The following is a 24,888-nucleotide window of genomic DNA, read 5'->3' as shown; positions in this document are numbered from 1 at the left end:
TTGTGCTACAGCGTCGTCATTTGAATGTGAGTCAGTCTTTGTTACCTCAAAAGAAAAGGACAAATGCAACCAGCGATTTAAAAAAAATTACATTTATTCCACATATACGCAGAATACAGTATACAAATGAATGAATTGATACAATGCATTTTATATAGTTGTTTAAACACGGGAAGTTATAAGTGGTATACATGGTATGTATGATTTCAATTGGTTGCTCTCGGTAATCCAATTCTTGGATTAGGTAATCCAAGAATTGGAATAGGAGCCATAGTTTCTTCCATTTTTTTGCCCTTATAAGAAAAATCACAATCTTAAACAATCAGATTATCTGATACTGACCGAAAGTCTTCTCACTGGGAAAAAATTGCCGTGCCTCTTTTAATCTGAACGCTAAATGTACTTTAACATCAACTCAATTTTGTGCAAAGAGTGATATTTACAAGCCCAGTGCCCTCACTGAAGTTAATGAAGACTTATCATCAACTGAGAATTGTGAGTGCACGCAAATTATTTCCATTTTTTCACCTCGGTGATGGCGGTCGATTGAAGGGCTCTATTCAATCTGAAATTGAGGACCTTCCCAATGTGAGGGATAAACACTCCAATTTCATTGCACTAGTTGTGTAAGCGAAGAATGCCTAGTTACCTAGAGCGCGTTTTGGCAACCCTAACCAGAAACATGTTTGAGCTTTGGTCATTGGTCGAGCGTTTTCGCGTGTTTGGTTGAATCGCTGTTCTGACCAAACTGTAACCGACTTGTTGGCTCAGTTAGGCTTGGTTTTAAGATGGCGGACTCTAAAAACTAACGGAAAACGTACTGGAATTCTTTTAAAAAATGAAATACTTTGAAGCATATCAATTAAATAATGTTGATAAAATTAAAAAGACCAAGTTCAATTCCTTGCGTAGCTCTCTGAAATTGTTCCGGTTAGTGAATTTGACGTCAGAAACTTGTTTCTGGTCATGGTCGCAAAAACCTGCTCCTAGTGTACGCACTAGCCAAACCGTGAAATGCGCTTGATGTAAGCGTGGAATTCCCTGCTAAGCATAGATTCTTTGCTTACGGTAAGCAGAGCCATAAAATTGGGCCCTAGCACATGTAACATGATGTTGTGAATGGTATCTCAGTTGAGACTGCCAATACAAATGATGATGATGATTGGTTCATCCTTGTTAATAGTGAGGCAGTTCTGGAGGGAAATTTTAATTTTTATCAGACCATTTTGTAGGGCAACAAGGCGTTAACAAGAGGCATGGAGGCAGTTGTATCAGGCAGACTGCCTTTGGATGAAATAACCCGTGCTCACAACCGTTACAATGAAACTTGATAATCAAAAAAATTTACTTTTTACTGTACAAGGTACATTTTTATGCGTATTCTAGAAAAAATCGTATACACCTTGAGAAATTAAATAACCACAAAAATCATATCTTTTGCAAATCAATTATAAAATAAATTACACATTAAAGGCATCTAATCAAAATGATTGCTATAGAAAGGAAAGCTTTTTGGGCAAGTCTGAGGTGACACTAAACATCACATAGTTATTCACCATTTTTATTTGGAAGGGAACCGTAATACTTATTTAATCGATTAATAGTGTCAAAATGTGCACAAAAATGCATTGAAGACGTATTTCTCGTGCTAATAATTTAAGTAGTATGTCTGTGTATATGGTTTAGTGAAATCCAACACCTTAATATCATCAGCCTAACTAACATTTGCAAGGGTTTAATTTTTCAGTGACTTGCCAGCAGGGCAGCTTCAATTGTCATAAAGATTGTATAAAAAAAAAGGAGACACCCAACATAACGGCTACTAGACAAGTCGGTTGGTACGTGTACAGTTGAGCACTGACACCTTAGTCCAGAGGTCAAAGATTCAAATCCCACTCTAGTCAAAACATTATCCCACTTGGTTTCCCTTGTGGTTTATTACTTGATAAAAAAATGAATAAGTAGTGGATTATTCAATGTGTTGTAGCTTTAGGACTGGACTAGTGTGCTTGGTATCACTTGGAAGTAGACATTTAACAGGTGTTTTTAGCTAGCATTTTGGCTGGTGTACCCATGTTTAGGGAGAATGCTCTGTGTACATTATAGCTACATAATATCGGAAAAGCATGAAGTCTCATTTTATAAAGCCTGTTTAAAACCAGTCCTGCGTTTCAAGCTTTGAGTTTGACTTGGCATTGTTGTTAAACCCTCATCAAAGTTTAAAAGCAATATTATTGACATAATTGGAATTGCTTCATACAAAAATTAACAAGAAAAAAAGCAATAGCAGAATTATTAAGTAGCTTTATATTTATTATTATACATTGATCAACACATAGAAAAGGGCAGCACAGGATTTGAGTGAAATGGAAAAGTGATTGCCAGGCCTTCCTTTTGTAGATTGAGCAATAAGAGACTAGACAGACAGGCAAACAGACATTCTTAGAGAGACATACAGACAGACAGACAAAACTTATCCCACCAGGGGAGTGAGTTGCCATTATATAAAAACAACTTAACATTCTAAAAAGCGAACTCTCACAAGATACAGATAGAAATTGCTGTATAATATCCATACAGGGAGTGTAGACCGTTCGTTATATTGATCTTCATCGCTGAATAGCAGCAAGGGAGTTGTGTAAAAGGTCTGTAAGTCTTATGCGTAGATGTAAAAAGGACCCTTGTGGCTAACAGATGGGGTTTGCCCCCAGTGTTTCTGGCAGTGGCTGCTGAATGCACCACTACCGCAAAACTTTGTAAATACTTTAAAATCCCAGTACATAATATGCCATTGGTGGTATGTACTAACCAAGGAAGAAGAAGAAATAAGGTGCCACAAAAACGGGTCTCATAGTTCAAAAACCTGTCTCAAAAAAAATAATAATAACAGCTTTCAGATACTTGTAGAAAAACTGGTAATTATTAATTTTTTATGAGGGAGAAGAAAAAAGTCATGTTTTTTTCAGCCCTGCTTGTTTTTGCTACGCTTATAATTGATCCAGAAATCAAGTTTTTTTTAATGTATTCAAAGTTTCCCCTTAGCCTGACATGATGCTGTACTTTTTTTAAAGTGATGAACAATTACACTAGAGGAGTAAACCAGGTTATATTTTCACCTCTGATGGCATTGTGAATGTGTAACATATACATGTAGTGCTGCATTAAAGCGCATTGTGACTGTGCGTACTGCTCAGTCACGTACAAGAAAATACAACTTCCGACAACATGGTGCACCCAAAATTTATCAGTGATGGCGACATGTGAATTGGTTGAATGGATAAAATGTCTGTATTTATGTCCAAACTATTACAAGAAGTAAGATTATACTTTGGAGATAGAGCTAAAAGTTTGTAATTTACGATACTATGCTCATGATTTTGAGAAAACAAAAACCGATTGCAGCTTGCGTTTTTTTTCTTCATAGCAGGCACTCGTGAATACGATACGATAAAAAACACACTGATTTTGAGCTTTACTTTAGGGGAAAAACCTTGGTCTGCTCTTGTGTTGAACGGTTTCCGTAGTAACTTAGGACTGTTTTTGACTTTTCTTCTGATCACAAGATGGAACACTTTTGCTGTTTGCTCTTTCGTTTGCTCCGGCGCTTGGCTGCACGGTCAACTGGCTGTCGCCTGTGAAGATAAAATAACAAACCAAAAGTTACTTCTAATCAAGTCAAATTGTTTACTTGTAGTTGTTAATATGATGTACATGTGGCACAACTGTTTTTTGTTTTTGTTTTTTTGCTATTTATCAATTACCTGATGACCCTGACGACTTCATGGAATGCCCTGTCGATATTTTGAGGTGGGTCTTTAGCACTCGTTTCTATGTAGGAAATCTTCTGTAAAAAAGGTCGGAGTGAACGTTTAATAATCATGGTAACATTAGTTTGTCAAAGTAATTCCTCAAATAGTACCAGAAAAAAAGTTGAAAAGAAACAAGTCTCCCGTTGAAAAACACAAGACAGAAAAATTGACACAAGTTACAAATCTTGTTGAATAGGATACACGACTGTAGTGGATGATTCACCAATGCAAGTTTTACGTATATTTGTACTTCAGGAATAATATAGCGCATATCACCATGAGGTCCCTATACACAGTCAGTATTTTCCTAACAGTGGAGCAAGGTGTTGAAGTATGAGACATAATTATTCATTTACTTAGTACCATGTAATAGTTTACAAGCTGCTGTGGCACAATGTGCAGCCAATCAAACCAGTAACACCGGGCAAACCCCTTCTCTTTAAGATAAGTGTGCTGGGTTATTTTATGTGCATTACACAATACACGGGACCAACTGCTTTTACATCCCATCCGCAGGAGGAAGCAATAATGGTTAAAGTGTCTTCAGGCCTGATACTTCACGGAGGCAACAAAGGCGATTGCCTCCGTGTCCCCTGGTCACTGCCTTGGTGTCCTTGAAATGCTCCAGTACAAATTTGCAATTTCATCTTAGGGTGCCCTTTACCAAGAAGAAAATGCCTTGGTGCCCTTGCCCTTTCAAAAACGAAGCATACAGGTCTGCTGTCTTGCTTAAGGACACACACCAGAGCTTAAGTTCGATGCTCTTATCTGCTCGGCCACGACACGCCACAAGTAGTGGCAACCAATCATGTTTATATGAATGACCATTAAATTCAAAACGACATTATGACCTCAAATCAACCTGTGATCTTACCCCGAGCTCGGCAGCTAGAGCCTTGCCGTCCTCCTCGGTTACTTTCCGTTGATGGACCAAGTCTACTTTGTTGGCGACGAGAATCATTGGGTAGGCATCTCTGTAAGAAAGGGGTGGGGATAGAAATATCACTTGTCAATGGGAGTACATGTACAAGAACTAAATGAATTGGCTACAATTTGTCAATTTTACAAAAGATATTAGTTCAATATAAACTTGAACAGCATTAATTACTGTTGTTTTATCATAGAAAGGTAAACTAGTGTAATGATTACACACATCAATTATGACTAAAACTGAAGAGAAAAAAAAACGGAAAAAAACCTGACCCAGGCCGATCCACGTCGATTAATGTCATGCTGAGCAAAATCGCAGATTTCACAAAAAGGCCCCAAGTGCCAACATGTAGGGATCACAAAACAGCACTGTGACGCCCCACACCACAGACTGGACCCAAAAAGAAAAATACAGTCAAGAAGATAAACAACCTTCTATAATATTACCCCATTTTCTCATTTCAAAATACACTTTAAAAACAGAATTCCTACAAAAGCCCCAGTGGGCATCCCATTATAATCCATAAACTACTAGCAAAAGTAAACATCAACCACAAGGTCCACACTTCCCCAAAAACACAACAAGTACACTCAAGCAGCAACCTATGGAGTGATTGTGCATTAACACTCAAGCAGCGACCAATGGAGCGAGTGTGCATTAACATTACAGAGTCCTGAGATGTTTACTCAATCCAGAAGTGGACTGAGATGATTCTGGGACTAAACCAGCGAGTCATTTGAAACTCCCTGAGGAATGTTCCATTCCTTTCAACTAACGGTGAAGGGGTGGGGGATCCCTTGATACCACCCTGACCTTTTAAGCCAAAAATAAAAAAGAAGTTAAGCGTTCCCTCCCGCTTCCTTTATGGAGGCCGCCTTTTTTTTTACGAAAACAAAATTCCAAATTGTTTTTTTGGGTTTTTTTTCTAATGAAGAAACAAAAGTTTACATTTACGATCTCAGACGAAAATAATTTAACTTGAAAAAAAAAAAGCCAAGACGATTGTTTTGAAATATATGTCAGGCGATCATTTTGAAGAAAAAAAAGTCCTCCTTCCTATTTTCAAAAAAGAGAGGATGCTAAACATTTTTTAAATTTTATTTGGCCTTACAAAGTGTACAAGAGACAACTGACCTGGCATTTTGCCGATAATTGACAATTTGACTGCAGGACTTGATTTGTGGAATAGATACACTGAAAGCATTGGATGTAATGACCGGGAGAAAAGCTATTAGTAATTCTCCCCAATCCTAAAAACCAAAAACACAGCACAGACTCCGCAGCTCATTCTGAAATGTTATCAGTTGCAAGGAATGCAGTTCCAAGAAGTCAAACAGACACTTGCAGGCAGAGACAAATTTGTGGTTTTTTTTATTCAGAAATGACGTTTCACGCTCGACAACTATTTAGGGCTGAACCTCTCCAAAACTAAGGAAATTACTCTCCGGAGAGAAGTTGAATGTCCTACCAATAAGACACAACTATCTGACTTCCAAGCCATTGGAAACTTTTGGTAAACAGTATTGTCCAAGGCCCACACTTTGTGTATCACAACTTATATAAAATAACAAACCTGTGAAAATTTAGGCTCAATTGGTCATCGGAGTCGGGAGAAAACAACGAGAAAACCCCCCCTTGTTTCTGCACAATTCGTCGTGTCATGACATGTGTTTAAAATAAATCTCAAAAAGTAAAACATTTTATGGAATAATATTTCAAGATAAGTCTTTCACCATTACCTTCTGTAAACCCTGTAAGTTATTTGTAAATCTGTGAACTTTAAAAACAAAATTTGTTCTGAAAGTGTCCAATGGCTTTAAAGGGTTTTGATACCTTTTGTACATACATGTAATGTAGATCAAATTTGTTTGCCACGCAGACATGAATCCTTGCTCACTGTGAATGAAGATGTATGTAATATAATTTACTTGTAGAAGTTTCATCTTCATTAGTCATCAAGTTTTCAAGAAAAATTTTACATTTTACAGCAATTGTTTCAGGAGCCGCGTAAATCCACTGTGCATGCTAAAATAATTTTTGTAAAATTGTTTTTCTCATTCCTGAAAAAACTACAGCACCTCAGAGAGCAACATTTTAAGGGAAGCTTTCTAACCATCAATATCTACAAACCGTTTAAGTTTAATGTAAATCTGTGGACATTTGTTTTTTTGTGTCGTACAAAAAAAATACCCAAACCCTTTAATTTAGTAAAACATGGACACACATGTACGTGCAGATTACAAGTGAAATGTCTAAAAATGAGAAATGTCAAGAATATCGCTAGAAGATGAGACACCCTTAACATCTGCCAATCAATCGTCGTTGAATCTTGTATTTCCGATGCCACATTTACACTCCGCATTCAAATCTGCTCAGATGTTCCATTAAGAGGCATTTCAAATTACTACATGTAGCCCCCGTTGCCACTGTGTGCCCTCGCTTCGCAAATCCAAACCCTCGTTGTGTGAACATTATTAACAAGTGTGATGTTACAGCTTGAGCTATTACATGAACTTTCCATGTAATGACGAAAGGACACGGCAAGATCCTCGCAGTGTGTCTCAAATTTCAACAGATGAGGAGGATTCTCGGCCTAAAAATGTGGATACAGTCGGAAAGCTCTTGGCTTGCTGTAATCAAATATCATAATCTCTACTGCCCAGAAAAACTTCCAGGCATCGAATTAACCCACGGCACCCACAGCTATTGCCGTGGTGCCCTGCGCTTTTACTGTGGTGCCCTTCGCAAAAAATAAGTTTACATTTTCTTCATACAGATGCACCTTACCAGAGTAATTTTGCCGTGTCCCTTCATAAGCAAAGTACATGAGATTTGAGGCATTGCATGGTGAGGTATCAATATATATTTGGTTTGCGGTAACACCATGTGTGTACCTACTTGCCAGGTAGAGTTTGTTCTTTAAAGAGCTGTCTTGCTTTATTCTACTACCACGGAGTAGAGGTTCCGGGGTCCGAGAGACTTCTCAGTTCTGAAAAGAACTGTCCCGGGCGGATGGTATAGAAAATAGGATGGGACTACTAATTTAGCTTTTAGGAACGTGATTAATTGCACTACCGCGGAGTCAGTTCTTAAATTGGTCTCTGTAAAGGCCTGTGATTGTTGGTACATTGGTATCCAGCAAAACTACAGAATTGTTCCACAACCATCTGAAAACATATCTCATGAAGGAATCCAGCGATTAACTGTCATTTCCATACTTGTCTTCATTCCGCTAATTACTGTTTCTAGTAGTTTTTTTTCTTGTGCACCTTGGGTGCCATTTTAGGCAGATATGTGCGCTTTATAAATCTCTAATTATTATGATTATTATTATATCCAGATTTGAATGGGGATGGGAAGGGGTCATTGCGTGTGTTGTGTACCGGTAACGCTCCTTAAATAACCCCGTGCACCAGGTTAGATTGGCTGCAATGGGCCACAGCTCCTTGTAAACCAGGGAGTACATGTATGTCTCATAAATCAAAGCAGTCTCACACTATGTACATACCTTGCAGGAAAATACTGTATGTTTAAGCGCCTTGAGCGTCGCTGAGTGACGGATACGCGCTATATATATGTAAGAAGCCACTGTTATTATCATTATTATGCGACGTACCTATCTTTAACTCTGAGTATCTGTGTGTAAAAGGACCTAGTGTTTTCATAACTGGCTCTGTCGATGACGGAGTAGACAATCAGAAAGCCATCTCCTTTTCTCATATACTGCTCTCTCATGGCACTGAATTCCTCCTGCCCTGCGGTGTCCAGAACTGAAGAAGAAAAAAGAAAGAAAAAAAAAGAAAGATGATTCAAAAGATTAGAGGGAGTTGCTTTGTCGCAAATCTCAAAAGTCCAGCACCTGCAGATTCAGGGCTTGGCTAAAAGGAAGTAGGCGGGTGCATCTTCCCAAGGGAATGACAGAGAGTAAGATAGCCTATACGGGAGGTGAGGAAACAGACTTGGGTCTGTGTTTTGCTTCCCGCTTCCTGCCCTGGCAAAAGCATCCCCAAGTGAATTCTGTCAAGGGGTGAAGCACCTGCCAGAATTGCCAGTGGGGGTGTTTTATTGTAGTCAATACAGAGGCTGAGAGACAATGATCCATGACCTTTTGTTATATTTCAATAATTGTTACTCCCTAAGGAGATTCAAACTCATATCATCTCTGTACTTGTTACTCCCTAGGAGTATCAAACTCGTATCATCTCCATTGTTACTGCCTAAAACTTCAAACTCACAGTCACAGCATCTCCATAATATGGAGATTAATATTTATATACAAATATTATTTGTTTCGCCTGGGAAGTTCAAACTCATCTTTATAATCTTACTGTTCCTGCCTACATGAACATGTACAGTACATGTAGGAGGTAAAAAAAACTCATATAGGCCTAATTGTTACTGGCCTAGCTGAGGGGGGGGGGGGGGGGGGTCAAAACTCCCTCTATGGTTCTCGGTGGCGTAATCAACCATGTATATGAAATAAAAAAACTGTGAAAATTTGGGCTTAATCAGTTGTGTGGGTCAGGAGAAATGAACAAATTTGCAAATTTGTGCACAAATGTTTAGCACAAAAACACATTTTCCTTAGTGGACTCTGGGTGGGGGGGGGGTGACCATTCAACCTTCACATGGTGGTGTATGACCACCGGCATTTGGCCAGCAGACTACCACTAAGGTTGAACCCTGGCCAGGGTTCATCCCCAAATATGTGATCCGACCTGGGAAGGGGCAGTTACAGGGATCACCTTTAAAGCGGTTCCCAAGCAATATTACATTTTATACATGTTGGCCTATGCTGTGCTTGATCAGTGATCTCCATCAGAACACATTGTCTTTTTAAACCTGGTATCATGTAGTCCCTACATGTACTATAGGGGCCTTGTCTGTGACATTTTGTGACATTTGGAAAGATTTGTACAATGTAAGTTTACACCATTCGCAAACATGTACATTTAACACTATCAAAAACAACTGTGACATTAATATGAATTTGAAATCACCGTCTCCTCTTGCAAATGAGCAGGTGCTCGATTTGGAGATACATCTTTTTCTTAAAGAAAACTCTGGGTGGGGGGGTTTAAGGGGGAAGATCTGAGGCACTGTACACTCAGTAGGTGTCTCATAATAATTTCACTAATGTAACAGCACACATGTAAAGGTCAAATTGCCATCACCATTCGAGCTTGAAATTGGCTGCCTGCTGCAAACACACCATGGACTGTACATAGGTACTAGTACTTGATTGTACCAGAGAAATATTATGTAGGCCTACTGTGTGCACATCATACTTGAGAGAGAATGGGTTGCTCTGTGGTCAAACTGTGTCATCACAAAACCCAGATTTTTTTTTTTTTTTTTTTCAATTTTGAATTTCTGATCCTAACTCCAATTCATTAGATTCTAATTTTGGGTTGGATAAAGAAAGATTGCCTGGAGAATTAAAATGTTATTCCAGTCAGTTTCCTTCTGCCTTCATGTTTGTATGTAGTTTAGATAAAGCCTGCTTGTTTGTGGTTGGTTTTGAATGATTTGGCTATAACTTTACATGTACGAAGATGTCGGTAACCCTTCATAGGCTCTACCAACTGAGCTACTATGAGCCCTATGTTGGCAACTCCCCATTTTGTCGATATCTCTGTTCGTGTTTTATTTCTGATACAACATGTACATGTAGGCCTGTGTACAAATATCCCTACACGTATTGACTTCATTACTGAGTACATTATGGTAATTTTAACCTCTCAAACACACTTCTATACTCTAACAACCTCACCCCCCTTCCCCCCTGAGAGACCTCCTCTCCTGCAGCAGCCAACCCCCCAGATCAATGAAAACAGACCATGCATAACATGTACAACATTCAATTAAAAACCTAATTTAATCAGAATTTTAGACTTTCAAATGAGTTTCAAAACCCTGGTGGCACCTGTGCGGTTGATGATTGCCCCAGGGACGAAGTTTCTACATAAGGTCAAATAAAAAAAAACATGTTTAGTGTCCTTCCTTTAAAAAAAAAAAAGGGGGGGCGCCTTTTCACCGCCTGACACGTTTTTTAATACAAACAGTCGGGCTATTTTTCAAAAAAAATATTTTTTTGCTGAGATGATTAAATTATTTCCTTATTTTTAGTTTTCAGAAAAAAAGAAATATAAAACATGTATTAATTTTTTTTTTTTTTAAGGAGCAGGGACGCTAAACATGTTTTTTGGGGGGGCCTAACAACCACGGACACATACTCAAAAACAACCATCTTAGCCAGCCTGGTGGCCGGCCAGCCGCGCACCGGAAGTTTCACGGCCCAACGCCCCTGGGGGGCTAGCAGCCATGCATGAAACAAATGAGCTGAGAGTGATTTGATGCAGAAGGGGGGGGGGTATTACATGTAACGCTACTAATGACACGTGCAGACACAGCTGATTCATTACACCTACATAATAAACCATTGAGTAATAACAATATAATTTTCTCAGAATTATAAGATTGGTTTGTGATCCTGTATAGGCAAGGTCAGGAGGTGATTTTGTACATGAAAGAGGAAGTAGGCATATTGAGTACACGTTGACAATGTGTACAATAAAACCTAGACTAATTTTCCTCCAAGTATACAAACAGGAGATTACAGTACATGTAGTTCAGACACACAGCTTTATAGTCAATGAAAGCCAATTCACTACAGAGTGAATATTTTTTTTGTGGAATTCTCAGGAAGCCATTTACAGTGTAGTACCTTCCTCTCCATGGTCGATGTAATAGTAATACTTGAAGACACTGGCCACTATTGGTAATTGTCTAAGACCAGTCTTCTCACTTGGTGTATCTCAACATATATGCATACAATAACAAACCTGTGAAAATTTGAGCTCAATCGGTCGTCGAAGTTGCGAGATAATAATGAAAGAAAAAACACCCTTGTCACAAAAAGTTGTGTGCTTTCAGATGCTTGATTTCCAGACCACAAAATCTAAACTTGAGGTCTCAAAATCAAATTTGTGGAAAATTACTTATTTCTCAAAAACTACGCTACTTCAGAGGGAGCCGTTTCTCACAACGTTTTATACTACATGTATTAACAGCTCCCCATACTCGTTACCAAGTAAGGTTTTATGCTAATAATTATTTTGAATAATTACCAATTATGTCCACTGCCTTTAAGAAGGCATGTTAGAATGCTATTCTGACATCCTGATAAAGATCAATGAATTACTGAGGGCGTTCAAAGAATGCTCCTCAATGATAACAAAAGGTGAAAAGGAACAATTTTTCTGAAGTGGTTTCCATTACTACTGAGTACATGGTGACAATGTGTACAATAAAAACTAGATTAATTTCTCCCAATACTAATAACTAAAAGCAAATTATTTCATGCACAGAGCTCTATAGTGGATTACTTCCTGCACAGAGCTGTAACTACGTGAAAGGCAATTTATCATGGAGTGAATATTTCAATACATGTCAAATTCTTTGGAAGCCACTTGCTAGCTCTATGGTCAGTCTTAGGTTAGGATTCTCACATCCTGATAAAGATCAATTCTGTCCTTCAAGGTTTTCAAAGAATGCTGATGCAATGATATAAAAAAAGGAAGACTGGGAAAATAAACCCTCAAGGTTAGGCCAAATATAATATAAAATGTGCTTAGGATACTGCCTTTTTGAAAAAGAGGTTTTTTGGTGTGTTTTTTTGTAATGGCCGCGTGACAAATTTGTAAGATATTTTTCACTTTTTTTTTTTTTTTTTTACTGAGATTGTTAAGATGTATCTTTTTTTTTTCCATTACAAATAGATGATGAAGCTCTGTGTGTAAAATTGTTCATAAAAAAGGAGGCAACATCGAAACGGATGGGGACGCTAAACACGTTTTCTTTTTTTTGGCCTTACTTGATTGATCCTGTCCATCATTTACAGTGTAGGATGTTTTTCTTGTGGCTGTGTAAAAACAGAATTAAGCAACGACCCATTGAATTGAAACAAACCTGTATGGATTTTTAACCTATCATTGATTTATTTTATTAGGAAAGAATTCCAGAGAAAAAGGAAAGCTCTAATCTGAGCTGTTGGGCCATAAATATTGAGGTCTTTTGTTGACAAGCCGTCAAAAGCGAGTTGACTCTTTTGAAACAGGGGGAATGTAGAGTGAAAAGAGATTTTGAAAAAAATTCTAATTTGTTTTTAATGCAAATTTGCTCCAAACAACTCTAAAAGCCACTCTAGGTAAGGGGCTACAGGGAGAAAATGATTAAACACGAAAATAAAGCTGGAGACAGGAATTGATATTCCTCTTCAAACAGTCCAGATAGTAGGATGGGGGGGAACATCCACCAGGCAAGGAGTTCCAAAGAGATGCACAAAAGAAAGAATCCGAGTACATCGACTGCCTTCAGTTGTATCCATTGTATCAGTGAACATCACTTCTTTGACATTTTCAGTGATAATAAATAGATCCCATATGACGTAAATCGGCCATCTTTACGGGCAATTTGGAACACACAGCCATGCGTTTTGCGAGAGTACGGCATGCAGCTCGCGCACATTTCACAAAACCCGTTGCCTGATTGGTTAGTAATAAACTTGAGAGCCAAAAGCCAAAATGCAGTTTGCCCGCAAAGATGGCGTCTATTGTAACTTATCTATTGTTATTACTGTGTGACATTGTACATGTATGACATTCAATGTAGGCCTAGTGTGTGAACAATAAACCTTAGTGTGAACCAGATTTTTGTGATGCACAACAGGTCAAACGTTAATGGGTTAAATCCATTGTCGTTATTTGATTCGGCCATTGCTACAAAGAAAGAACATCTTGATGTTCATCTGCATGTGAAAAATTAGGTCAATTACATAAACATGTATACTTTTACGATGTGGGTCATTGCAAAACTGCAGTGCCTTTTTTTAAGCAATGTACTAGGTTTAGGCACATGTACGCACACGATTCTATGCAAGCAATTTTGCAACCCCCCCCCCCCCCACCCCCCACTAGCAAAATAGCTGAACTGAAATTGTTGTGTAAATGCCTATTACATGAATAGCATGATCTGCAAATAGATGCTAATTGCTATACAAGAAAAAAAATCCTCCTTCACAATGTAAGCCTACATACAGGCATCCCACAAGAGCAGAGATGTTTAGTTATAATCATGGCAGGAATTTAACACACTTTAATATTATAAACTATTTCAAGGTCAATACAAAATTCATGACATATTTCTCTTACAGCGTAATTTATACAGAACTATCGCTGCTCAAAGCGCATGTTGTGTGCATTTATTGTATTGAGTCAATACAAGGCTTTCCACTTGGGTGATTCTAGAGGGGAAGTTGTTCAATTTATTTGTTGAAGTTTCGAATTCGGTCCGAAATAAAACTACAGTGTTTTGATATGACTGACTGGTTTATTGCCTGTTGACAAAACTGTACTATACCTTAAGAAAATAACTTAAATTCTCGTATGTCAAAAGATCAAATGCAGACAATTGAAATGCTACGATTTTTTGGTGTTGTATTCACAATACATGTTATGATTGTGAACTAGTAAAAAGTAGACCCTAACAAGTGCAACAGGCAATTTCTGGTTTTTCCACCTGGAGGCCCCAAAACAAATATAATGGGCACACACATGTACGACCAGCCAAACTTTACCACACTGCGCTATCCTGAATCTAATCATCAGGACCTGGAAGTTGTACAAAGTTGAAAAGAAAAACAAAAATTGCAATGTTCCCCTTTGTCAATATGGAAACTTAGTACCTTAAGTGTCGTTTCAGATACCCATGCTTCCCTGCCTATTATCCTGCTTAGCAGAAATCAGCAGGAAACCAGCCATACATGTACATCGGGAATTCAGGCAGTCCTAAATGCTTATAAAAATTGTCAAGTTAAAAATGTTACAAATTTGTAACCATTTAACTGGTGTCTGCGCAGAATACAAGGACTCGGTTTCCTATCTAGAGCTACTTTCACAGAATGCTCAAGAAAAATGTTCTACCCAGGAAAACAACTAAGCAGGACGCCAACCACAGATGTAATGTAGGTCTGGAATTACACGCAGGCCATAGTGGATGAATGGCCTTTGTTGCCTCTGGTCTTGGCCTTGGTGCCAGTTCGAAAGTTCCCCAAAGACTTTAAGATTTTACAAATGGAAGTGCCCTTTGAAATATGGCCTGGGTATGTGTTACAAATTATACCTTGGGCTGGTAACATTAATCTGGTAAGCAAAATAGTTTGTGATTAGCTACTATTTTGCTTGTGGTTAGAGGCAAATTTCAACTGCATGTATTGTACATTGTAAATAAATTGTATGTTACATAGATGAACATTATACAATCTAGAGAAAGGGTTCAAGGGATGGGACGTAAAGCCGTTGGTCCCATGTGTTGTGTAACGCATGTAAAAGAACCCAGTTCACTTAATATCGAAAAGAGAAGGGGTTCGCCCATGTGTTCCTGGCTGTGGCTGCTAATGTGCTGTAGCACCTTGTACACCCTTATAAGGTGCTAAATAATTGGGTCTCAGAATTAATCACTGTAATAACCTATCTTGCTGAAGTTTGTATACTCAGCGCCTTGAGTACCTTGTTTGATGCGTGCGCTATATATAAGACTTTGATATTATATTATTATATTATAATCACCCCTAAGCCGGAACATGCATCTGGTAGGAAGTAAAACCTAGTTTCTGTTTTTTAAATTCATAGCATCAACAGCCAGAGGGGCGATAACCTCCATTGTGGAAGGTTCCACCATGTCTACTCACCATCCAGGATGCACCATTCCCCGTCGATTTCCGTGTGCTGTATGTAAGAGTCCTCTATGGTGGGGTCGTAATCGACTACAAACATCTTCTGGAAGAACTGAATCGTGATAGCGCTCTTTCCAACGCCGCCATCCCCCACGACGATCAGCTTATACGTCGTCAGATTGTCCCTAGAAATGTCTTGAAGGGGGTTTGACATCTTGGAAGGTTTCCCTGTGTGTCACAGTCAGCAACTTGCTTTAAAAAGAAGACAGAATGTAGCAGAGAGTCCAACGCTGGTGTCTTGTACAGTCGTGATGGAACTAATTAACATATGATGAATTATTCTGTCTTATTTCCCCCTCCTGGGTTGAATTAAGTCGTGTCCTGTGTTCGCAGACGGATATTTACCAGTGTTGATGATTTTGAGTTGTGTTGTGAGGGCCGCTTTAATACACTGAATGATGAAAAGGACATAATCTCCGCAGACGCCTTGTAGTCTAAGCAAACAGCCGACAAATGATGAAAAAAAAAATATATCCTCACGTTCCCAAAAGCATGGATTAGAATGATTGGATGGATTCAAAAAAAATTCAAAAATTGCCCCTGAGAAAAAAGTACAGACTGCGCTCAATAAAATGATTTTTTTATTTTTTTTTAAAAGGTGTAATCACCTTCAGCGAGGAGAAGAAACGGAGTATGAGTTGAAAATTGATCTGTCAGAGTGTTGAGATGTCTGTTTACTGGTCACACTAGGACTTGACGTTTGCATCGGACTCGACGTCGACAACAACAGCTCTCTACAAGTAGTCAGTTTTTGTTTACCTCAATGGAAATTGGGGTAAGAGTAGGGGAGAGCGCGGTGGGGGGCTCGAGCTAGGAAATCTGGATGATTATGCAAGCGTGCAGCAAGGTAGTCGCCGTCGTACAACTACAAGACTCTCCTGTGGATGTGGGATAATTAATTGCATTTTGACGGTGATCCGCCAAACGTCGGGACGGTTGTGCTGTTGCGCCTGGTACACTCCATTCCATTAGGTAAATGAAAAAAGAAACTCTGAAGAAAGTCCGGCTTAACCTTATGCGGCTCAATTCCAAATGAAATTTCCCGGTGTAAGCAGCTTGGTAGACCCTTAAGCCCCCGTCAATCTCTTCAAGTCAATATGGGATGATTTTCAGAAGAAGAGAAAAGCCTTTCTGTGTGTCTTCAAAGACATCCGGTGTTCACAGGTACTGCGCGTGCTCCTGTTACATTTGTCGATGGTCACCACAAGTGACTGTACACGTTCCTCCAAATCAACTGCATACAAAGAAAGGGAACAAAATAATATTCAATTGGCGGTGAACAGAGATGTTTTCATACTCCAACTGTATGAGCCAAGCTCCCACCTATCCGGAAATTAATTTTCTATATCAAAACTCAGTGACAAAGCTCTACGCTGACTACATACAGACATTGCAGTCACTGTGTGGACATTTTTTTGTTCGGTACACTTAAGGGAAATCCTACTTACACAACACCATGTGGATGTGTGTAAGTCCACAATAAGTGTTTCAGGTCCCTACATCATTATGTGGACCTCTTTTTTTCTCATGTCCACACTGTGTTTCCGTATATAGCATTAAAGGCAGTGGACACTATTGGTAATTACTAAAAATAGATATTAGCATCAAACCTTTCTTGGTGACGAGTAATGGGGAGAGGTTGATGGTATAAAATATTGTGAGAAACGGCTCCCTCTGAAGTGCCATTGTTTTCGAGAAATAAGTAATTTTCCACGAATTTGATTTTGAGGTCTAAGATTTAGAACTTGAGGTTTCGAAATCAACCATCTAAATGCACACAACTTTGTGTGACAAGGGTGTTTTTCCTTTCATTATTATCTCGCAACTTCGATGACCGATTGAGCTCAAATTTTCACAGGTTTGTTATTTTATGTTTATGTTGAGATACATCAACTGTGAAGGCTAGTCTTTGAAAATTACCAATAGCATCCACTGCCTTTAAAACACGCACTAGTTCCCTAGACTATTCAAATTAATGATGTGACACCGTTTTTTGTTCACCCACATGAGATTCTTTAAGTGGTACAACTTGGGGACCCACATTTTTTTTTTAACTGGGGTTGAAAAAGCGGAGGGCTTAAATTCCTCATCAATGGGCGAAAAAGAAAAGAATTGTTTTCATACTCCAAATCTACGAGCCAAGCTCCCTCGCATCCGGAAATTAATTTTCTATATCAAAACTCGGTGACAAAGCTTTTTGCCGACTTCATAAACACACATGCAGACACACTAAACCCATCTGCTGAATTACTGAAAGTCCCTTCTTGTGTATTGTACCCATGAGATATCCTTTAAGTGGTACAACTTGGGGACCTCCCTGTTCTTTAAGACTGGGATTGAAAAAGCGGAAGACTCTATTCCTTGATGGGCGACAAAACAGGAAGTCATGGTTGTTTACAAACGGAAAGTGGATCTCATCTGAAGTGGACGGACACGTATTGAAGAAAACAAATAGAAGAGCTTGTAAAGTACATGGTATGCAAATAAATTTAAATGAAATTAGCACAAGTTTGTAGTTGGATCCTTAAATCTGAGATGAATATTCACAATAATAGTTTAAAGTAAAATTTTTCACTTCTAAAAGGAGTTCATATGGAACAAGTACACGGCAGGTACAATTTAGGGTACTTGCTTTTGTTGATCGTTATTCCCTTTTCTTTAAAAAATCCCCTCGTGGGGACCCAGTTTAACCATAGAGCGAAAAAAAGTCCTTTCTCTATGAACACCTTGTTCATTGTGTTAAAGTCCCCAGAGCTGTCTGTCTGCCCACCCAAGCAATCATTTAAACAGGTTATATTTGAATAAATGTTAACAATACAAAAATGAAGTTTGCTGGGCGATACATCATTGTAATATGCAAGGGCAAGGAATTTTTTTCCCTACAATTTTATGTAAAGAACCCCCTTCTACCATCGTACCATGTCTTATATGAATGAAGGAAATGCACATTTCCACCGGAACATCTCAAAGGGCACCAAGGCAAAGACAAGGGTGTCAGGGGCAACTGCCTTCATCGCCTCCATGAAACATCAAGCCCGGGTTTGAGATAGTACATAGTACGTAGTGGCTTCATTTTTGTGCCTGTATTTCAGTTTATGAAATTGATGAATCACTTTGTACTAATAACATGAACATGAATATTGGCAGACCATTTTGATATTTCCATTCTGAATCACACTATACAAATAAAAAACAACCCGACCACAAAACAATACAAATTTGCACAAATGAATGAGCCACCAGACAAATCAACTTCAGTGGTTGATCACTCTGGCAACGTTGCCTAACACTCATTGATTGATGGATTTGTTTTTCTTTGACGGTGTGCTCAAGTCCACACGCACACGGCCAAAGTATAGAGTTCACTGCTCTCCACAATGACGACATTGTACAGGTCCTTCTCTTTCCTTGTCGTTCCTTTTCTGTATTCTTCTCTCTCCGCTACACAATAGAAACAGGAGCCGGATACTCAGGAAAGGTTTCATTGCGAGGAACTAATGTGGTACTTATTGATTACAGGAAACGGTTTCTCTCAGAGGAAGTGAACATTAGAAGGAGTCAATTTGCTCAGCCCTGATTGTATACACGTCGACGGGGTAAACACTTCTCATAACGTGTTGCCTTCACGACCAACTCTGCGCATTTCTTGGAATCCTACACTTGTTTTTCTTCTAATCAGTGATAAATCTTGTCTCATTTAGAAGGAAGTCGAGATCTGGGGAATTTCAAGTGGGATGCGCAAACAAAGTGTCCGATATATGCAACCCCAAGTTTACAAACAAGTAAGGAAACAACTTCCGGATGAAGGCAGGGTCAACAAATCATGATCAACCGTTAAAATGAACAAAAACAGTTGCGTGAGAGATATACCCTGTACTGAAAGAGATATCCATGAAAGTCACACTGAAAATAATGACCTGTTGAAATACATTATGTGTAGCATCAATTGAAACAAAGTAGATAGACTTGTAAGGTATTGGGTTTTGACTTGTTAATATGTACATGTATACTTGTCAACTATTCCTACTGTAAAATGACCTAAATTTGTAAACCTTTGTTAAATTCACCCATTTGATGGTTCATACAGGTACATGTGTGTAATACTCAAGTCGTACTGAAAATAGTGACCTGTTGAAATACATGTGTAGCATCAATTGAAACAAAGTCGATAGACTCGTAAGGTATGGGTTTCGCACATATTAAATATGTATAATGTATACTTGTCAACTACTCCTACTGTCCCCATTGTAAAATGACCTATTTGTAAACCTTTGTTAGATTCACCCATCTGTTGGTTCATACAGGTAATACTGAAAGAGCTCCATTTACCACAGGATCTTTAAAAAAAAATCCAAAAGCCCTTCAGAAAACGTGGGAGTGCTTTTTGTGCAGAGTGTGCACTCAGCTAAATGCGTTTAGTGGAAAACGCTAAGAATTTAGACTTAACTGCAAACAGTGCATTTAGCAATTCTTTCTGCAAGATTTTGGGGTAGGCTTTATTGTATGCACAGTAATTGAAAGCAATTTCATGCAATGGTGATATTCAAGGAGGCTTTTTTTTATACAATGTATGTTTTCTGTAAAAAGAATGGGGAGCACTTCTGCAGGTAAAAGGACTGGCTTTTTTGTATGTGACTTGGTTCTAGATGTCTCAAAATTTTGTATTCTTTTAACACTCCTATCAAATTTAATAGTAAGCATTAGTTTTAACAATTTTATAATATTAATTCACTTTTCTTGTTTGCAAAAACACTAGGCCTACGTGTGTAATGATGCACAAAATGTTTATGTGGCTGTAAATAATGGTGAAAATGTCATCAACAGTCAACAGTAGGCCTACACTATCACACAATCATTCAAAACTAGGAGTATTTTTAATTTGGCTAATTGGTTACGGCTGAGTAAAGATGAGAGCATTTACAAGGTAAAATAATAATGAGTTTAAAACGATCATTAGATTTATGAGCTTCAACTTCAATGCCAATTAACAGGCAATGAAATTACTTGTACAATGTCATTTGTACATGTCTGAAGTTCAATATAGGCTTTCAGTGTTAGTACTAGATTATTGATCACTCAACCATGATGCAAACGTGACAAAACCTAATCAGATTTATTAATTACTGAACTTGACGTTGTTCAGCATGACTGCATTTGATATGTTGAATATTTATTTTCAGGATGATTGGCAGCGACCTTGACCATTCCCCAGTAATGACATTTTCTGCAAAATGCACCTGCTAAGGGTAGCCTTGAGCCCTTATCAAATTTCTTTTGATAAAGTGAGCGTTGTGTGAGGACAGTATTTTCTTACTCTTTACATTCCTTGAGAAACTTTTCCATTATTGTGAAATTTCTAAGCAGGTAATGATGTACAAAATGTACTAATCTACGTGTACAACAAAAACTTACGCTAGCGGAACATTTTGCAACGAACCTTGTGCACTCCTTCATGTGACAACCATTCGCTGTGTTTGTCGGGCGTTCCTTGGGAAAGTAGTCTAACTGCGCATGCGCTCCAAGTAAAGCCCAATACAGTTTTCTATGAAGAGTGATATATGCTGACCCCAGGTTTATCTGACATTTAAAACCCTACTCCCACGGAAGATAACTATTTTCTGGGAAAAGCTTTTCCCCAGGTATTTGCCAGGGTTAGTGATTTGTGAAAAGGTCATACATTGTACAAATTTTCTTAGGAATTTCCTGTGAAACTCATCTAGAAATAGCTTTACATTAGAGTGCCTCCAGTGTTTAAAATTTACACCATTTGGCCAGTTGAAGTCACTGGACACTATTGGTAATTATTAAAGACCAGTCTTCCCACTGGCTGTAATCTCAACATATATGCATAACATATCAAACCTCTGAAAGTTTGAGCTCAATTAGTCATCGAAGTTGCAAGATAATAATGAAGGAAAAAACACCCTTGTCATACGGAGTTGTGTGCTTTCAGATGCTTGATTTCAAGACCTCAAATTCTAAATCTGAGGTATCGAAATCAAACTTGTGGAAAATTACTTCTTTCTCGAAAACTACTCCACTTCAGAGGGAGCCGTTTCTCACAATGTTTTATACTACCAAGCTCGTCCCGTTACTTGTCACCAAGTAAGGTTTTATGCTAATAATTATTTTGAGTAATTACCATTAGTGTCCACTGCCTTTAACTCCTGACTGTTGACCTTCTGTCAGTCTGACAAATATCTTTCAATTCTGTCTGTTGAGTGTTTAAACAATACTTTCCCATAATAAATCTCCCAAGGTTAAGTCTAATTTATGAGGGAGTAAAATGAGCAATCCTGTGCATATTACTGAACATTGTATTAACTTGGGAGAGGCATGTCACAAACCTGGAGCTCTACAGTGGGCTACCGAGAGTTAGCACCAAGATTAGGGCAAGAAGGCTGAGACTAGCAGGTCACTGTCTCAGACATGATGAGCTGGCAGCGAGCAAGCTTGTGCTTTGGGCCCCTACTCAAGGTCACTGTTCCCGAGGTAGACCACAAACCACCTATGTGGACACCTTGTGCCGGGACTCTGGACTGCGTAGGGAAGAGCTACATACAGCAACGGAGGACCAACATGTTTGGAGGGCCATCATCCGATGCTCCGCATCGACTGAATGAATGAATTAACTTCATTAAAGGCAGTGGACACTATTGGTAATTACTAAACATAATTACAACTTCTAAGCATAAAACCTTACTTTGTCATGAGTTATTGGGAGAGGTTGATGGTATAAAACATTGTTAGAAACGGCTCCCTCTAAAGTGCCATAGTTTTCGAAGAAGAAGTAATTTTCCACAAATTTGATTTTGAGACCTCAGATTTAGAATTTGAGGTCTCAAAATCAACCATCTTAACGCACACAGCTTCGTCGACAAGGGTGTTTTTTCTTTCATTATTTTCTCGCAAGTTCGACGACCAAATGAGCTCAAACTTTCACAGGTTTGTTAGTTTGTGCATATAATGTTGAGATACACCAAGTGAGAAGACTGGTCTTTGATAATTACCAATAGTGTCCACTGCCTTTAAAGCAGGCCTGGGAATATACAAGGAGGCAATGGTCCATGTTGCCCTCAAGGTATGCCTTGGTGCCCAGTCAAAAGTTACCCATCCCTGTAAAATTGTCCAATGGAAGTGCACTATGGCCTTGCTTTTCAAAGATGAAAATCTAGACCTGTAATAACCGTGCATCAAGACAGTGAAATTGTAGTTGAGTCTGCGTACATCATGTACATGGTCTATTAAAAAATACAAAGTGAAATTTCAGAATGGGTCCAACATATTCCAAGATTGGTAATAACAATAACAGCTTTGACCTTTCTACCAGTCTTTTACTAGACATTGACGGACCTTGAAACTAATGTTCATGATAACTCTGAGAGCCAACTTGATCTCATGATCCCATTATTTTATACAGGAAATTGTTTGAAGGAAACCGTCTTTATTTATAGCTGGCACCAACATAAGCTTTCATTGCATGACATTTCTCTAAGTTTGAAATAATGCCATCCATTTCTCAGAGCTTGAATATTATCCAATGGCAGGGACTTCACTGCAGCCCTGTATGCTTCGTTTATGAAAGGGCAAGTGCACCGAGGCAATTTTTCGTCTGGTAAAGGGTACCCTATGAGGAAGTTGTTAACTTCTACTGTCGAGCATTTCAAGGGCACCATGGTAAAGACATTGACCAGTCATGCCAGGGGGCATTGAGTCAATCACTTTCATATCAGGTCTGACACTGGTTAGAATCCAGTCATCATTTTAGTGGCCAGGAAGCTTAAAACCCAAACAAGTCTAGGGTGTTTTTAAACATACTTTAGATGGTATAACAAAATCAGCTTAACTATATAATAGATGTTAAATTTGCATCGGGGACAAAGAATATTAATTTTGATTTTTACCCATACACCGATGTGTGTAAGCACTGTATACTCAGTACTTTCCCGAGTCCTGTGAAAAAAATATCACAGGCATGTTACTCGGGTGGGATTGGAACCCACGACCCTTGCATTTCTAGAGCAGTGTCTTACCAACTAGACTACAAAACAGTCCAACAAAATACAGGACTTTATTCATAATTTCGTCATGATGTACTAACAACAAGTTTGTTGTTTGTGTGTCCATTGAATGACACCTGTGTTGTGTGCAAATGTGTGCTTCCAGCAGCCATGCATGACTGCAGTGTAAGTAGCTCGTTCAGGTTTATTCAGCTGTTGAAAGCTATTATGACTTAAAGAAAACCCATTCATTGATGACCAGACTTAGACTAAACTCTAAGTAAACTTCAATCAAATCTTTTTTAGAGTTGAGTACCCACAGGCATGCCAATCACTTCACTTTATTCAGTCTACAGCAAACTCAGTCTGTATCACTTTCTTTATATTCATACTTTAGCTCATTGGGTTTAACAAAGAATGGAATTTAGCGAACATGTGGTATGTGAAGTGAGCATTCAATGCAATGCAACCATAACCACAGAGCAAGAGATATTCAACACAAAAACACGTAACACAATCACCCTCTCGAATGCATCGACATGGATGCTTCATCTTTTCTGCCTTACTGCTGTATAATAATATTGACAGCTGGCGTGTTTATAATTATATGCATTGTTGCTGAAACGAGGAATGCATTATTTTTGTGCAGACCGAGGATTGGGCAACAAACAGCGTCACATTTGGACACTCTGTGGAAGGTGATGGGCGTGTGTGTGTGTTGCTCCCCTTCCCCGGAAACTTAGCGGTGTCACGACCAACATCACACCCGTCCTGCGCGCCATGCGGCCCCACGATTTCACACTCGCACAACTCGCTACTGCAGTGTCAACTGCATGTTCTCGGCAGTCTCATAAAATGACATTTTCCCAGTCTTGTACAAACACAGTAAAGAAGCAAATCTGGTAATTTTTACTCACCACTGAACCAAAGAGATGCCTCTTCCACAGCTCGACCAATTACACTGCGCGCATGTCATTACATGCTGAAATAAGAACTCTTTTTTTGCAAAATAATTTCACATGCAAGAATGAACCTTTTTTGACCAACCCATTAAATTCCTCTATTCATACTGGTACCCACAAAACCACAAAACAGTGTTTATTTCTATGGGTTTTGTACACCAACGAAATTTCAATGGAATTATTATCACAAGAGGGCGCAAGTGATAAAAGTCCTTTTGCTGCTGACAGAAAAAAAAATAATGACCCTAATTTTTTTTTTTATATTATAGCTTTTAATTTTTTGGGGATATAGACATTTTTATCGGACGGTTGATCGGGTAGCAATATGTTTTTTCCATCACATCAGAAGCGTGCTTTTCAATGGAGAATTTTAGTTTCTCTAAATCGATGA

General features: G+C 38.6%; 1 protein-coding gene across 2 annotated transcripts; it reads right to left on the bottom strand.

Annotated features, from left to right (window-relative positions):
* Window positions 1–76: 76 nt before the first annotated feature.
* Window positions 77–24,586, bottom strand: LOC139949126 (ras-related protein M-Ras-like). Of its 2 annotated transcripts, none has more exons than XM_071947530.1 (6): window positions 24,453–24,586; window positions 15,491–16,769; window positions 8,357–8,510; window positions 4,684–4,783; window positions 3,762–3,844; window positions 77–3,632 (listed from the first exon to the last, which is right to left on the bottom strand). In XM_071947530.1, exons 2-6 carry the CDS (start codon window positions 15,687–15,689, stop codon window positions 3,557–3,559), a joined length of 612 nt encoding a protein of 203 aa, XP_071803631.1. In that variant the 5' UTR covers window positions 15,690–16,769; window positions 24,453–24,586; the 3' UTR covers window positions 77–3,556. The 2 variants fall into 2 exon arrangements, with proteins under 2 accessions (XP_071803631.1, XP_071803632.1); XM_071947531.1 differs by having other exon boundaries at window positions 3,762–3,841.
* Between the last annotated feature and the right edge of the window lie 302 nt (window positions 24,587–24,888).

Source organism: Asterias amurensis, chromosome 16 (genome assembly GCF_032118995.1).
Source record: "Asterias amurensis chromosome 16, ASM3211899v1".
In the NCBI taxonomy this organism is placed as follows: domain Eukaryota; kingdom Metazoa; phylum Echinodermata; class Asteroidea; order Forcipulatida; family Asteriidae; genus Asterias; species Asterias amurensis.
This window is presented reverse-complemented; position numbering and strand designations above follow the sequence as displayed.